This window comes from Anolis sagrei, chromosome Y, assembly GCF_037176765.1.
Source record: "Anolis sagrei isolate rAnoSag1 chromosome Y, rAnoSag1.mat, whole genome shotgun sequence".
Taxonomy (NCBI): Eukaryota; Metazoa; Chordata; class Lepidosauria; order Squamata; family Dactyloidae; genus Anolis; species Anolis sagrei.
The window spans coordinates 64,327,862-64,345,957 of NC_090035.1; the positions used below are offsets into that span (position 1 = coordinate 64,327,862).

The following is an 18,096-nucleotide window of genomic DNA, read 5'->3' on the forward strand; positions in this document are numbered from 1 at the left end:
GGGATCTCATTCTTGGTGGGGTGTTATCTTTGTCTCAGCGAAATGTTCAAAGGCAAAATTATGAAATACATCCTAAGGAAGTTTCTTCTTACACAGTTCAAACCGTGTAAGTATTCAGTTTCTTATTAGCTGGTAGGGACACTAGACCTTCTAACAAGTTCAAAGAGAAGTCTGAAGCAGTGTCTCAGAAAGGCAACTTTTGACATTTTGATTTGTGTACCTTAATTCCTTTTGTTCTAATCAGCTTCCATTTGATGCAGTGAGAAATATTGTGCTGAGGCAGCTGTTGAGGCAAAGGTTCAACTGCCCGGTGGTCTACATGAAGGGATACTATTTTTTTTGTGTCAGGAGCGATTTGAGAACCTGCAAGTTACTTCTGGTGTGAGAGAATTGGCTGTCTTCAAGGATGTTGCTAAGGGGATGTCCAGATGTTTTGATGTTTTACCATCCTTGCACTCTACCCACTACCCCACTGCCTTGGGACTTCTGTCATTCCAGGGTATTTGCTCTGGCTAAGACCTGTCTCAGTTCCCAAATAGGCCCTGAAAATGAGCAGCCCAGGCCTCACTATGGCCACTGCTGGGACCTGGTCATTGACTTTACCCATTTCCCCGACCCCCATGTTTCCCTTTTCACTAGCCTCAGCCTAGCCCTCTGAAATTGCCTAGGCCCTTTCTGAATTTCTGGCCCCTGACACCTCATTTGCACAAAGAATCATGCAGAATCAGTTTTTAATATATATGTGTGTGTTGATAATTCTTTGTCTATGTTTTGCTTACACTGTATGTTTTCTATGTATTTTGTTTACATGGAAACCTCCCTGAGTCCCCTAGGGGAGATAGAGCAGTATATAAATAAAATTATTATTATTATTAACATCATTTTACTGACACAAAAACACAGTATGTCACAGCAAACAAGATCTATATGCTGGATTTTGTATCACAAAATCACAAGTTGAACACTTCCCAAGCGTCTAGGACTGTGTGATGTATTTTCAAATGATGCGTGCAGATACAAGCAAGGTGGCCTTTTGCAGTTGACAGATCGTGATTTTGTCAATGCTTATTGTTTCCAAATGCTGGCTGTGATCTTTTGGTACGGCACCCTGTGTGCCGATGACCACTGGGACCACCTGTACTGGTTTATGCCAGAGCCTTTGCAGTTCAATTTTGAGGTCCTGACAACGGCTGAGTTTTTCCTGTTGTTTTTCCTCAATGCGACTGTCACCTGGTATGGCGACATCAATAATCCAAACTTTTTTCTTTTCCACAACCGTGATGTCTGGCGTATTGTATTCGAAAACTTTGTCAGTCTAGATTAGAAAGTCCCACAGTATTTTTGCGTGTTCATTTTCCACTACCTTATTATCATTATCATTATCATTATTATTATTATTATTATTATCCGTGTGGGAGGCTTCTCTCATGTCCCCACATGGGGAGCTGGAGCTGACAGAGGGAGCTCATCCATGCTCTCCCCAGATTTGAACCTCAGACTTGTCGGTCTTCAAAGGCTTAAGTCATTGAACCACCGGCATTCTAATTGATAATGTGACAAAAATTCGGAGTAATTTTAAAAAATGGATATAAAATATTATTGCCTTTAATAGTCACTGATGAGTTCAACTAAACAACAGCCCTTGTGTCTAGCAACTACTTGAGACCTAGAAGATTCTCTCTAACTTAGATGTCCTGCTTAAATTAAAAGATTTCCAATCTTTTCATGTCACACAGATTTGTTTCTCTCCATCTCCTACGTTTTGAGGATTAATCAATGTCTTTGTTGCCAGTTCCTCAGATTGGCCTCAGTTGTGCAGCATTTCTTATTAATTGGGCTTCTTCATCTTTCATTTTTGATAGCAGATGTGAGGGTTCAGTTTTCTATTGTTATTTCTTTCTATAGTAGATTCATCACTTATGCATTAAGCCATCAATCCCCAATTAATTGAACAGGTTCTTGTAGGTTTTTTCGGGCTATAGGGCCATGTTCTAGAGGCATTTCTCCTGACGTTTCGCCTGCATCTATGGCAAGCATCCTCAGAGGTAGAGAGGTCTGTTCCAACAGACCTCACTACCTCTGAGGATGCTTGCCATAGATGCAGGCGAAACGTCAGGAGAAATACCTCTAGAACATGGCCCTATAGCCCGAAAAAACCTACAAGAACCTAGTGATTCCAGCCATGAAAGCCTTTGACAATAATTGAACAGGTTTTCTGAATTTGGGGCTAACAAAAAAAATGCTAGCCTATGTTTGTTTCATATTAAATGCTTTGCTGCCCCATCCGTCTCCACAGCCCAGAATTAAAGAACTACCAGCATGTCTTGGCATTTGTATTTGCTGTGGAAAAAATAAATAAGAATCCCCATTTCTTACCCAACATCTCTCTGGGATTTCGCCTTTATGACAACTCTTACAGTGGAAGCCAAACCTATGAGAATGTCATCAGCCTACTGTCTGAGAGGGACAAGCTCGCTCCAGTTTATCTTCCGTTCTATGGAAATGGGCTCTCCTATGCTTATGGTCAGTCATCTTATGACAACATGAATACAAAGAAAGTCAAAATATTTCCCAACTACAATTGCCAAGGCCAAAAGAAAATGGGAGCTGTCATTGGGGCGCAGACATCAGAGCCATCTGTTCAGATCGCCAATATGCTGGGGATCTATAAGATACCACAGGTAAGGATGAAGAACATTGCCATATTCCTTTTCAGCAGCCTCTGACAGTGAAGACCCATGTTCATTGATGCTGATGTTGAGTTTCTGCACATCCTTGTAATATTATAATTGTGTGGTACTTACTTTGAAAGTAAATAATAATAATAATAATAATAATAATAATATAATAATAATAATAATGATAATAATACAGCCAGCAAAGTGATCTTGTCTGCTGTGGACTCATCTTGTTGTGTTTCAAATAATAATAATAATAATAAATAATAATAATAATAATAATAATAATAATAATAATGCCACCAGAGTGATCTTGTCTGCTGTGGAGTCATCTTGTTGTGTTTCTTCTTCTTCTTCTTCTTCTTCTTCTTCTTCTTCTTCTTCTTCTTCTTCTTCTTCCTCCTCCTCCTCCTCCTCCTCCTCCTCCTCCTCCTCCTCCTCCTCCTCTTCTTCTTCTTCTTCTTCTTCTTCTTCTTCTTTGATTAGCCCTTAGGCCATAGCACAATACCAAACCAAACAAGATATTTAGAACAATATATTAAATAAATATGATGAAACTGAGTATATTTTCCTTATTACCCTACAATTTACCCTGATCAGCTCCACATATGTGGTTCTCAAACATAATGTTTTGCTTAAATACAGAGCTATTATAAGCACATCCTTATAGAGAACAATAGAATACAGCTATCCAGCAATATTACTTACTTACTTACTTAGGAGATCTCTCATAGCCCGAGGATGATGGTCCTCCAAGTCCAGTGTCTTGGCGGTGGGTCCATAGGTGGCTGTGGAGCCCTATTCTTGATTCGCATGTTCTCCCGCAGTGAGGACATCGGTTTCCAGGTGGAAGGCTGTCCTGATTAGGGTTGGCTTGAAGTGCCTTCCTCTTGGCACATTTCTCCCTTTCTTCCTCCATTTGTGCCTCTTTGAATTCTGCAGCACTGCTGGTCACAGCTGACCTCCAGTTAGTGTGCTCAAAGGCCAGGGCTTCCCAGTTCTCTGTGTCTATGCCAGAGTTTTTAAGGTTGGCTTTAAGCCCATCTTTAAATCTCTTTTTCTGTCCACCAACATTACATTTCCCATTCTTGAGTTTGGAGTATTTTAACTGCTTTGGGAGACTGTGATCAGGCATTCGGGCAACACGGCCAGTCCAGTGGAGTTGATGGCGTAGGATCATCACTTCAATGCTGGTGGCCTTTGCTTCTTCCAGCACACTAACATTTGACAACCTGTCTTTCCAAGAGATTTGCAGGATTTTTCGGAGGCAACGCTGATGGAATTGTTCAAGGTGTTGAGTGCAACATCTGTAGACAGTCCATGTTTCGCAGGGATATAACAGGGCTGGGAGGACAATAGCTTTATAAACAATATATCCAGCAATATTGCAGGATCCATGGCCAATATGTGCAGTGCAAAAATGCAACAAGTTTTTTAATGAATGAATTACAAAATCCAAGAAATTGCTTTTCCATTTCTGGGGACAAGTCATCTAAATACGACCAACAAATTCCTCTGTGACAGTCAGGACATTGGAAATATACTAGTTGGTTAGCTTATGTTTTACTGTTCTTATGAAATGGCCGTCTCCCGGACTTTCCAGTACAATGTAGGCACATTAGATGGAAATAAAGGAGGACTTTTTATTGATGACTCCTGGACTCTGGATCCCCTGTTGAGAAAAATAGATCTTTGCACTACTAGACAAATATATATTTTATTCTCATAAGCTTTTAGCTTTTTAATTGTTTACTCAATTTGGTATAGCTGGTAGATGTTGATTATTTGGTGATTTAAATTTTTGTGTTTTGAACTTATTTATTTGTTATGTATTGTTTTATTGTTTGCTATGTCAAGTGCAATGGAAAGCTTGGACCTAAATTTGAAAGATAAAGACATGTTTCACAGGCTTGTTGTGATAATACAGCTAGACTGGTTACTTAGGAAGAATGAGTTTTGCCTTCTTGAGCTCTTTAAGTAAACTGTGGCATATGAATATAATGTAATGTTGAGAAATTTAACGTTTTTTTTATTAATACTAAATGCAATTAGATCTTGAAACAAATTTGGTTACACTTACGTATGTTGTCTAGCCTTTAAAACTGTTTTGTTACTGTGAAAACTTAGGTCATTGAAGCAAACTCTGAAAATCGTGTGATCCAGAGTTCTTTTGAATTTAGTTAGCACATTAATGACCCATCTATTCTCTGCTGTGATATCTGTGTCTGTTTTTAATTAATCATTGTTATCATAAGCATCATGTAAGGCAAGTCAGACTAAAACAGAGCAATTCTTCCAAGTTTCCTCAATCAGTTTCATGGCTCAGTGGAGACTGCAACTTGGATTTTCGGTCTCAGGATACATCTACACTGTAGAATTATTGCAGTTATACACGAGGAGCCGCTGGTGGCGCAGTGGGTTAAAGTGCTGAGCTGCTGAACTTGCTGACTGAAAGGTCACATGTTCAAGTCCGGGGAGCAGGGTGAGCTCCTGCTGTTAGCCCCAGATTCTGTCAATCTAGCAGTTTGAAAACATGCAAACATGAGTAGAGTAATAGGTACTGCTCTGGCGGGAAGGTAACAGCACTCCATGCAGTCATGCTGGCCACATGACCTTGAAGGTGTCTACGGACAAAGTTGGCTCTTTGGCTTAGAAATGGAGATGAGCACCAACCCGCAGAGTCAGACATAAATAGACTTAATGTCAGGGGAAAACCTTTAACATTTTAATACTACTTTAACTGCTTTAGCCTGTAGGAGGGTTGATCTGGTTCCCAAACAGAACTGGCCACAGTTGTCTCCACTGCCACCTACATTCTCTGGGCTCAGGTACCCTGTGGACATACAATGTCAGTCCTCTTCCCCACTCAGCCCTATGCTGTGCTGGTCACTGGTCACAACATGTGTCCTACCTGTTCTCCATTGTGTGACATTACCTTCACCAGAGAGATAGGGAGCTCTGGGAAGGATGAAGTAAGAGGAGGGAGGGCAGTTCTTGCTCTCCTACCTCCCTTAGTGCCCTGTCTACCTGGTGTCTACCTGGTGACATCATGGCAAGCAACAGAAAACAAATAGGATCCATGTTATGGATGGACACTGCCGTAACACGTAGGATGAGAGATCAGCAATTAAGGTGGTCGCCAGACAGCATCAAACCATGTTTGTGCCACTAGGCTGTGGGGACTTCCTTCCACCTCCATGGCAGCTGAGGGACTATTGGAGGGGATAAGACTTGGGGCAGTTCAGTATCCAGTGCACGGGATCAGCACCAGGTTTTAGGTCAGTGTAGATTCAAGCTCAGGCCAAGATCTAGCCACAATAGATACCTTGCAGAACGCTTGATTTACCAACTTATTTGGAAAGAATCTGACAAACCTTTATGTGTTTACAGATCAGTTATGGCTCCTCTGATCCTGTCGTGCACAATCAAATTGAATTCCCCTCCTTATATCAGATGTACTCAAGTGATGAACTTCATCTTGTAGGTATAATCCAGTTGCTTCTTCACTTTGAGTGGACATGGATTGGAGTAGTTGTTGCAGCATATGGCAGAAGTGGGAGTCTCTTCCATACATTCAAAGAGGAAATTGAGAAGAATAGGATCTGTTCTGAATTTGTAATTTTCTTTCAAGACAGTTTAGCATATTTCACTGAAATGGACCAAAGAAAACAAGAACTAAGGAGGTCATCATGCAAAGTGGTGTTTGCTTATGGTGATATTGGGTTTCTCTCAAGGATATACTGGAAAACAAATGAAATATTGGCAGGGAAAGTGTGGCTGACCACAGCAAAGTGGAATGGTAATCCATATATATATAAAGGATGGTTCTCTGGTGCCCTATCCTTAGCTTCCCATCAAAAAGAGATTCCTGGATTCCGATATTTTCTTCAGTCTGTGACACCAAACAAATATCCTGATGATGTTTTCATTAAGAGTTTCTGGAGCCAAGTATTCAACTGCAATTTGCTTCCTCCCTACTCTCTGCCTGCAAAACTACAATACTGGCCATGCAGTCGTCAGGAGAAGTTGGATAGTCCCTCTGTATCCCATTTTGAGATGAAGATGAGCCCCCTGAGTTACAGTGTCTACAAAGCAGTTTTTCTGGTGGCCAAGGCACTGCACAATCTTTCTTTAGACAGATCAAAGCAGAAAAAAAGGGGAAATGGCCTGAAAGTTGAGATTATCCCACTGTGGCAGGTGAGTCCTTTCTCTTTGACAACAACACTGTGAAACAGAAATGAATGCCTCAGAGCCATTGTGGTATTGTAATGTGTGTGTTAAAAGAAAGACAATTTTATTTATTTATTTTGAAGCATTTTATCTCATTTTTCCATAAAAAAGTATTTTGTTGTTATGTGTGTGGGGTCACTAATAACAAGCAAAATGGTCTCAAATTTTACATCTAAGATGCCCTTGCAAATGATGAAAATGGGATCAGAAAACATAGAATCATAGAATCAAAGAGTTGGAAGAGACCTCATGGGCCATCCAGTCCAACCCCCTGCCAAGAAGCAGGAATATTGCATTCAAATCACCCCTGACAGATGGCCATCCAGCCTCTGCTTAAAAGCTTCCAAGGAAGGAGCCTCCACCACACTCCGGGGCAGAGAGTTCCACTGCTGAACGGCTCTCACAGTCAGGAAGTTCTTCCTAATGTTCAGATGGAATCTCCTCTCTTGTAGTTTGAAGCCATTGTTCCGCGTCCTAGTCTGCAAGGAAGCAGAAAACAAGCTTGCTCCCTCCTCCCTGTGGCTTCTTCTCACATATTTATACATGGCTATCATATCTCCTCTCAGCCTTCTCTTCTTCAGGCTAAACATGCCCAGTTCCCTAAGCCGCTCCTCGTAGGGCTTGTTCTCCAGACCCTTGATCATTTTAGTTGCCCTCCTCTGGACACATTCCAGCTTGTCAATATCTCTCTTGAATTGTGGTGCCCAGAATTGGACACAATATTCCAGGTGTGGTCTAACCAAAGCGGAATAGAGGGGTAGCATTACTTCCTTAGATCTAGACACTATGCTCCTATTGATTCAGGCCAAAATCCCATTGGCTTTTTTTGCCGCAACATCACATTGTTGGCTCATGTTTAACTTGTTGTCCACGAGGACTCCAAGATCTTTTTTACACGTACTGCTCTCGAGCCAGGCCTTCCCCCATTCTGTATCTTTGCATTTCATTTTTCCTGCCAAAGTGGAGTATCTTGCATTTGTCACTGTTGAACTTCATTTTGTTAGTTTTGGCCCATCTCTCTAATCTATCAAGATCGTTTTGAATCAAACCAACAAAATCTTCTACTAATCCTTATGGTTGTGTAAGTATTCTGAGATTAGGAACATACATTATAACTTATAATATGAAACCCATGCCCACAGGACCAAGGCTACAGATCCACCTCTGCACATCCAACAATATATGGTATCTTTTGGGGTTATCTAAGTCCTCCAGGTGTTTCTATACCATGTGTCTGCTGGATGTTGCACATAATCACCCTGGATGACCTAGGAAATTCCAAGACAGGATACATCTATAAGAATTTTCTGGATCCTCCACGGCAGATGTCATTCACTATTATTATGAAATTTCCAGTTTCCAGAGTTAGTTCATGAAGATATCCCACACAGATACAGGTGCCATACTGTATTTCAAGTCACCCATTCGATTGAAAGTTCACAAAATGTTCTTCTTGCTGAATGATATTATAACGGTTTTCCACATTTTTCCAATTTTCAAAGACTTCACACAATAAAGACATTTTGGACACTTAATAATATACAACACACACATATTCTTTTATATTCAGGTGTACTGGTTCCTTAAGAAAATACTTTGCAACAAAACTACTGTGGAGGATGCCATTTTTGATGGGATTGAAGACATGGCAACTTACGATATTTTGAATTGGATCCTGTTCCCCAATGACTCCTTTCTCAGTGTGAAGGTAGGGGAAGTGAACCTTCGCTCTGCAACGAATCACAGTGTTGCTATTCACAAAGAGATAAACATCTGGAATAACAAATTTATCCAGGTCAGTCATGAGGCATAAGTTCTTCTTGTTGGTTTATTTTAAAATTCATAAACGGTGTGACGGTGCGAGTGGCGCCACCTATGTATAGAACTGTTAGTTGTAAGATTTAAACTGTTGTATCATGCTTAATCCTGCCCCTTTTACCCTGTTTATGTATAGTTGTATGGATTGGTTGCTTGTAGCTGTTAATCAGGACCGTTTGGCTCCACCTCTTCCTGCAAGAGGGGAGAAGTTCCTTTTTTCTTCATTCTGCCATCAGAGTTCCTGCAACATGGACATGAGTAAGAGACCTGACTCTAAAGGACCCTGATTTAAATTACCTCTTAGCACCAGTTCTGAGGTTTTTTACCCCTGGGACTCATGTTTTATGTCCAGATCATCCTGGACAATTATTGAGGAGACCCAGACGCCTTCAAGCCGGTTCTTTTGGCACCAAAGGAAGGTCCTGAATCTTCAAAACATAGGCCATCTGAACTGGGGTTGTGGTTTGCTCCGGCATTCACAGCCATTGAGGAAAGAGGAAACTTGGTGAGGCTTCTCAGCTTCAAACACCTTGGACCCAGGACTGATTGAGACTGTAATGTATGTTTTCCTTCGCCCTTCTAAAGTTTTCCAGCTCATTGCTTTGAAGAAATGACTTTGTGATAAATAAAACTTATCTTGAGCTATTTACAGCGTTTTGGGTTTTTTTGGAGTTCCAGTTTCCTATAGGAGGGCAAGAAGCAATCCCCTGGGGAAAAGATGTCATGTCCATCCCTCCTTATTGAGAATAATAGCCCCCAGGCGCGACAGCACAAACTGTCTCTCACCAGCAAATGTCAGCTTTGGGTGGAACAGAATGATCAAATTATTCAAACAACCTGAAAATATAATGCACAAATATCAGCGCTGTAAAAAACAAAAACAAAAAGCAGTTATCCTCTAACCAGCACAACTAAAAAGCAATGTTAGAACTCAACTACAATTCCATATCAAATGAAGCTTCAAACAATGGCTTCAAACGACAGGAAAGGATATTCCACCTGAACTTTAGGAAGCACTTCCTGACCGTGAGAGCTGTTCAGCAGTGGAACTCTCTGCCCTAGAGTGTGGTGGGGGCTCCTTCTTTGGAGGATTTTAAGCAGAGGCTGGATGGCCATCTGTCAGGGGTGCTTTGAATGCAATCTCTACGTGGGGTTGCCTTTGAAGACGGCCCGGAAGCTCCAACTAGTTCAACGGGCGGCAGCCATGGTATTAACAGGAGCAGGGCGCAGGGAGCATACAACTCCTCTGCTGTACCAGCTCCACTGGCTGCCGATTAGCTACCGAGCCCAATTCAAAGTGCTGGCTTTGACCTTTAAAGCCCTAAACGGTTCTGGCCCTACATACCTATCCGAACGCATCTCGCCCTATCAGCCCACCAGGACCCTAAGATCTTCGGGAGAGGCCCTTCTCTCCATCCCGCCTGCTTCACAGGTGCGGCTCGCGGGTACGAGAGATAGGGCCTTTTCTGTGGTGGCCCCGCGGCTTTGGAATGCCCTCCCTACTGAAATAAGATCAGCCACCTCGCTAATGGCATTTCGGAAAAAACTGAAAACCTGGATGTTCCAGCAAGTTTTCGGCTAACCCGACCTGATGATGCTTGATCATGGATTAGCAATCTCGGACAACGAATTTGGATTGTGACTTTAATTATGAGATGTTCTGGTCTGTATTGGTGGCCCAATACTTTTATGTATGTATATGTATGTATTTTATATTTTAACTTTATATTTGTAATTGGAATATTGTAGTTTTAAATATGCTGTAAACCGCAATGAGTCGCCGTATAGGCTGAGATATTAGCGGTATATAAGCGTACCAAATAAATAAATAAATAAATAAATAAATTTTCCTGCTTCTTGATAGAGGGTTGGACTGGATGGCCCATGAGGTCTCTTCCAATTCTGACTATGATTCATGAATCTATGTAATATTTTAATGGTGCATTTGAAAAGCTTACAACAGTCATGCTCAGGAAGTGTCCTCAAAGAAGGAATTTCAATGTTCAGAATGCCAAAGAAAAGGACCTGTGTTTTTGTTGTACATCAAGGGAACCACTGACCACAGAGAGAAGCTGATGAAGAAACACAACGTAAAAACTATCTACAGGCCCACTAAAAAATCCCATGTTCAGCAAAGGACAAGAAGGATCCTCTCACCTCTGCAGGAGTCTACTGTACACCATGCAGCTGTGGACAAGCCTACATAGGGTCCACCAAACACAGCATTGCCCAAACACAAATCAAGGGACATGAAAGGCACTGCAGACTACTTCAACCAGAGAAGTCAGCCATAGCAGAGCACCTGATGAACCAGCCTGGACACAGCATATTATTTGAGAACACAGAAATGCTGGACCACTCTAACAACTACCATGTCAGGCTACACAGATAAGCAGTTGAAACCTACAAGCATGTGGACAATTTCATCAGGAAGGAAGAAACCATGAAAATGAACAAAATCTAGCTACCAGAGCAATGCTCAAAAATAGGAGAATTCCAGACAAAAAACATTCAAGGCCAGTTAATGACCTACCAACAAAGGATTCCCCCAAGCAGGAAACAGCCAGACCTTGAAAACTGCTAGGCCACTAAAAACCCTAATCAAGGTGGCCAATTGCAACATTCACATCTACCTCCAACAGACAAGAGTTCTTTCTCCCATCTTGAACTTTCCACAGATATATAAACCCAATTTTCCTAGTTTCCAACAGACCTCACAACCTCTGAGGATGCCTGCCATAGATGCAGGCATAACATCAGGAGGGAATGCTTCTGGAACATGGCCATAGAGCCTGGAAAACACACAACAACCCAGTGATTCCAGCCATGAAAGCCTTCAATAACACATAGACCTGTCTTTTATTTCATCATTATATATTTATCTCATCAAAACACTCAGAAAAAGTTTGTACATGGATAGGTTATTATCGAAGTGGTTTGAATTTAAAATGCTGTAGAAGAATGATTGTTTTATATTTACTTTAATATTTTTTCTCACTGAATCTGCATAGCCACTGCATTCTGTGTGCAGCCATAAATGTTCACCAGGCTTCCAGAAGATAATTTTGAAGGGCAAACCCAAATGTTGTTTCCACTGCAAAGAATGTCCTAGAGGAAAAATATCCAACAAGACAGGTAGGTGTTGCTAGCATGTTATGATGCCACATGACTTAATAAACTATTCTGTACATAGACTTTGAACATATTGACAATATTTCCATCAAGAAAAGTGTCCAAAGACCAATAGATGAAAGTGTCCTCTGATCTGTGTTTTCTAGATATGGATTATTGTGTGGAATGCAACAAGGATCACTACCCAAACAAAGGAAGAAATAAGTGCATCCCCAAAAGCATAATCTTCTTATCCTATGAGGAACCTTTGGGAATCACATTAGCTTTCACTGCAGTATTTTTTTCATTCTTGTCTGCTGTGGTGCTTGGAAACTTTATCAGATGTAGAGAGTCTCCAATAGTTAAAGCCAACAACCGGCAACTCAGCTATGTCCTCCTCTCTTCCCTTATACTGTGTTTCCTCTGCTCTTTGCTCTTCATTGGACGACCAAGTAAAACAATCTGCATTCTTCGGCAGACAGCCTTTGGGATCATTTCCTCTGTCTCTCTTGCTACAGTCTTGGCTAAAACCATCACCGTGATTCTGGCCTTCAAGGCCACAAAACCAGGCAGTGGTGCACGGAAATGGCTGAGACCTAGACTTTCATACTTCTTTGTAGTGGTCTGTTCTCTTATTCAGGTTGTGATTTGTATGGTCTGGTTGGGCACCTCCCCTCCATTCCCAGATGCTGATTTCTACACAGAACCTGGACACATCATCCTAGAGTGCAATGAGAGCTCACCCGCTGCACTCTACTCCATTCTGGGCTACTTGGGTCTTTTGGCTTTGGTGAGCTTCATTGTGGCTTTTCTTGCCAGGAAGCTGCCTGATGTCTTCAATGAAGCCAAGTTCATCACTTTCAGCATGCTAGTTTTCTGCACTGTCTGGATATCCGTCATCCCAGTCTATTTCAGCCCTAGTGGGAAATATGCGGTGACTGTGGTGATCTTCTCTATATTGGCCTCTAGTGGTGGGTTACTTGGTTGCATATTTTTCCCAAAATGTTATATTATTCTACTCTACCCAAATAAGGACCAGAAAGCACATGTAACCAGCAAACGTTTCCACGGATTTAAAAAATGCTAATGAGTAGAGGTGTGTGAAATTCGGGTATTTGGAGATACAAACCCCCAAACTACAATGCAGGAAGGTCCCCACCCAAATTATTAATGAATCAAAACAGAATGTCTTGAAACTTTTGGAGAAATTAGTTGATTTGGATCATTTGGGCTATATGGCCATGTTCCAGAAGCATTCTCTCCTGATGTTTCACCTGCATCTATGGAAGGCACCCTCAGAGGTGAGACCCCTCTACCTCTGAGGATGCCTGCCATAGATGCAGGTGAAACATCAGGAGAGAATGCTTCTGAAACATGGCCATACAACCTGGAAAGCACACAACAACCTGCTAATAATAGTAGCTAGTAGCTAGCTACTATTATATATATATGTAAGAACTTTTACAATTTCCTAAAAATCAGTGGATGACCAGATCTTTCTAAAACCTTGCAGGAATTATTCCCTTCTTGTGTTTTGTCCCTGTGGAGATATACAAGGGGATACTCCTTTTAGCTTGTTTAAAAAATATATTTGTAAGTCCCTAAAACTCAGTGGATGACCAAAACATTCTACAAGTAGGGCAAGTTTCATTTTGATAGCCATAAAAATGACAGAGAAACAAGCCTTGTTAGTTTCCCCATTGGTTCAATAATGCAATTAGTGATTTTAGAATCAATAATAGGCTGTATAAAGAAGATGATACTCTATATTATTTCAAATATTTCCTTGCTACATATCTTGTGTTTTCAGTAAGGAAACACACAGAATATCTGTCCCAAAACCCTACTATTACAATTATTTTTCCTGTCAGGTGCGACTTGAGAAATGCTTCTGGTGTGAGAGAATTGGCCATCTGCAAGGACATTGCCCAGGGGATGCCCAATGTTTTGATGTTTTACCATCCTTGTGGAAGGCTTCTCTCATGTTCCCGCATGGGGAGCTGGAGCCGGAGCTGACAGAGGGAGATCAACGCTTTCTCACCGGATTCAAACCTGCGACCTGTTGGTCTTCAGTCCTGCCGGTGCCGGAGGTTCACTATTGGAATGACCTAAAGTCTCCTTTGTTTTGGGCCACATCTGGGGCTGTTTCCCAGATGCTTTTGATGTTTTATCATCCTTGTGGGAGGCTTCTCTCATGAGCTCCCTCTATCAGCTCCAGCTCCCCATGCGGGGACAAGAGAGAAGCCTCCCACAAGGACGATAAAACATCAAAAACATCTGGGAGTCCCCAGGGCAATGTCCTTGCAGACAGCCAATTCTCTCACACCAGAAGCAACTTGCAGTTTCTCAAGTCGCCCCTGACACAAAAAAAACTCCCATAACATTCAAACAACAGCAGACAACCTATTACAAACCATTCACACACTCGAAACCCACATCCCACACAAAATAAAATCTCTTCCCCACACCCATGCACCATGACTTCCGACACTGAAGCATTATGAAGCCTTTAAGCCAATGTATCTATCCTTGTTCATAGCCTAATCCTAAATTCCTAATGGTGCTCCTCTATGTCACTGACTCTCCACTCAGATATGCCATGGCCAACTTCCACTTTTCCAAAACGTCCTCATTACTTTTGTTCCTCCAATTATTGGTTAATTTGGCCATTAGCATATATTCCCACATTCTTTCCCTCTAACCCTTTTTTTAAGTAAACCTTTCCCCCTTTCCAGGCTTTGGCTATGGTTAATCTTGCAGCGGCAAAGCTGTATTGTTTTTTCTATGTATGTGTTCAAACTTACATATAAATTCAGCTGTAAAAATGTCTTATTTTCTTTCTGGGGAGAATCTACACTTAGATCCATAGCCCAGTGGTGCAAGGAGTTAAATCCTTATGCTGGGAGGACTGAAGAATGACAGGTCAGAGCTTCAAATCCGAAGAGAGCGCGGATGAGCTCCTTCTGTCAGTTCCAGCTCCCCATGCAGAGACATGAGAGAAGCCCCCTACAAGGATGGTAAAACATCAAAACATCTGGGCATCCCCCGGGCAACGTCCTTGCAGACAGCCAATTCTCTCACACTAGAAGCAACTTGCAGTTTCTCAAGCCGCTCCTGATATGAAAAAAAAAAGCCAAATTGATTATAAAAGCTGCCCACCTGAGAGATCTCTTTATCTCAAAAAATGCGGTCTCTGGTCATGGCAATGAAATTATCTAAATTCTCTGACTGATTCTTTTACACTCATCAGTCTACTCTTCCGGCTTTCATCTTGTAATTTAATCCCCTTTTACCATACGTATTATTTAATCAAGTTTTATTGTGTTTTAATTTATTTTAGTTAACTATTAGAGGAGTTTTAGGATAATGATTGCTATCTATTTGTCTGTGTATTTTTTTGTCTTTTATGGTTTATATGGTCAGTAGACTAATCAATAAACAGATCTATATCTATCTATCTACACATTCAACTTAAGAACAAACCTACAGAAACTACCTTGTGTTGTCAAAGGCTTTCATGGCTGGTATCACTGGGTTGCTTTGAGTTTTCCGGGATGTATGGTAATGTTCTTCTGGAACATGGCCATACAGCTCAACAACTGACAGCAACCCAGAACCTATCTTGTTCATAACTTGGGGACTGCCTGTAATGCAATTCAAGGAAGTTAAATTGCATTTTATAGCACTGCAGTATAGAGATGGGGCCTCAATTTGAACTTCACAGCTGCTGTCCAAGGTGCTGAAACCATTTGGGGAACAGATTTCTATAGCATTCATATTCTACACCAGAAGTTCCCAAACATATTTGGACTACTTTCAGAACAAAATACCCATCCTCTCAAAAATCTATCTTCTTTAAGCAAACAAACAGAAAGATGCAATGTCAAACTTATTTAACTGCTTGTCACAACATTAAAAAATAATCTAAAATAGATTTCATACATGTCACCTATTTATAGTATTGTAATTAATCATTACAGAGCCCCCAGTGGCGTAGTTGGTTAAACCACTGAGCTGCTGAACTTGCTGACAGAAGAGTTGTCAGTTCAAATCTGGGGAGCAGGGTGAGCTCCAGCTGTTAGCCACAGCTTCTGCCATCCTAGCAGTTTGAAAACATGCAAATGTGAGTAGATCAATAGGTACTGCTCCAGCAGGAAGTTAATGGCACTCCATGCAGTCATGCCAGCCACATAATCTTAGAGTCTACGGACAATGCTGGCTCTTTGGCTTAGAAATGGAGATGAGCAGAGTCAGACATGAATAGACATAATGTCAGGGGAAAACCTTTACCTTTACCTAATTAATCATTACACGCAAATAGTCCTGCTAATGCATGCTGGACTTCCCAACAATGCACAGCAATTTCAACTGCCAACACTTGCTTCTGAAGACCTGCTGGTGGACTTCACTACTGATTGATTATAATGTACATTTTGTGTGTTCATCAACAAATAAAATAATCAGCTCTGTCTTATACATTTAGATGAAAAATGCATGAATAGTTTTTTCAAAATTTTCTCTCTTCTTTGTGTTTCCACTGCTCCCTTATATTTATTCAGTGCCCACCAATTGCAATCCAGGCCACTATTTCCCATCTGGATTATTCTAGTGCCCCAGTCCCCCAGGGGACAATATTATTTTATTTATTTTATTTACTGCATTTATATTCTGCCCTTCACGCCCAAAGGGGACTCAGAGTGGATCACAGAACACATATATGGCAAACATGCAATGCTGTTATACACTGACGAGACAAACATCTATACATAGAGATATATACAGCGCCAAGATGCCATCTTCAGCATCTTGACGCTGTGCTCAGTTCTGGCCACAGGGGGTGTTGTCGTTCTACTTAGAAATGTTCCTCCACCTCTACTCCTTCCCATGAATCCTTACTCGACCTTCCAAGATTTATGTAAGTCAGATCAGCACCCTAAGTAACTTTCCAATCTTAGAATGGAGTTCCTACAATAAAGCTTTCTTTCCCAAACCATTGATGTGTTTGCTCCTTAAATCAAAATTTCTAACTTCATAGTAACACAGTTATCTCCAACTTGGGTCCTGCCTGTATAGGAGATCTTTAATTCTCACTTGACAGATGACCATTCAGCCTCTGTGTAAAAGCCTCCAAAGAAAGCACCTGGGGCAGAGAGTTCCGCTGCTGAACAGCTCTCAGCATTAGGAAGTTCTTCCCAAATGTTCAAGTGGAATCTCCTTTCCTGTGCTTTTAAGCCATTGTTCTGTGTCCTAATCTCCAGGGCAGCAGAAAAGAACCTTGCTCCCTCCTCCTTATGACTTCCCCTCACAAATATATACATGGCTATCATGTCTCCCCTCAGCCTTCTCTTCTTCAGGCTAAACATGCCCAGCTCTTTAAGCCGCTCCTCATAGGGCTTGTTTTCGAGACCCTTGATCATTTTAGTCACCCTCCTCTGGACACATTCCAGCTTGTCAACATCTCCCTTCAATTGTGGTGCCCAGAATTGGACACAGTATTCCAGGTGTGGTCTGACCAAGGCAGAATAGAGGGGTAGCATGACTTCCCTAATACTATACTCCTATTGATGCAGGCCAAAATCTCACTGGCTTTTTTAGCTGCTGCATCACATTGTTGGCACATCTTTAACTTGTTGTTCACAAGGACTCCAATATCTTTTTCACATGTACTGCTGTTGAGCCAGGCACCCCCCATTCTGTCCACTCCACTCTTCTTCCCCTCTCCCCCCCTCTCTCTCACTCAATCCCTCTTTCCCCTCTCTCTTTCCTCTTCCTCCCCTCCTTTCCCTTGCACCACACACTTCCCACTGGTTCCTCCTGATGTGCCTGGCTCCCCCTCCCCTCCCACTCCCCCTCCTCCCCACCCCCATTCCCGTCTCACATGTGCCTTCTTCACCTTCCGGTGGCTGCGATGGGAAACATGGCATCAGAGGGGATTATTTTAACCAACTGTGACCACCAAATCCATGTGGGGGTCCTCACAGATATCAGACATATATTTTAAATTCATATTTATTGAAAAACCGCAAAAAAGCGAGTCCGGGAAAAGCGAACCACAAAGTAGCAAGGGACTATTCAGTATTTAGAAGGTGTTCTTTAAAGTTTCTTAGGTTTTGCAATGAGGCAAAAACTTACCCAAGTGGGAAGTTCTGAAAAATGTTATTGTCTTGAAACACTGAAATAGTCCATTGTAGGTGAGTAACACCAGGGAACTGCAAAACACAAAATGAGATGTTTGGAATCAGCATCTGCCTGGGGAACA

The 18,096-nt window shown here is 41.6% G+C and overlaps 1 protein-coding gene across 1 annotated transcript; it reads left to right on the forward strand.

Annotated features, from left to right (window-relative positions):
* Positions 1-2,543: 2,543 nt before the first annotated feature.
* Positions 2,544-12,924, forward strand: LOC137095650 (vomeronasal type-2 receptor 26-like). Its single transcript, XM_067462412.1, has 3 exons — positions 2,544-2,681; positions 11,738-11,861; positions 12,005-12,924. Exons 1-3 carry the CDS (start codon positions 2,544-2,546, stop codon positions 12,922-12,924), a joined length of 1,182 nt encoding a protein of 393 aa, XP_067318513.1.
* Positions 12,925-18,096: the final 5,172 nt, after the last annotated feature.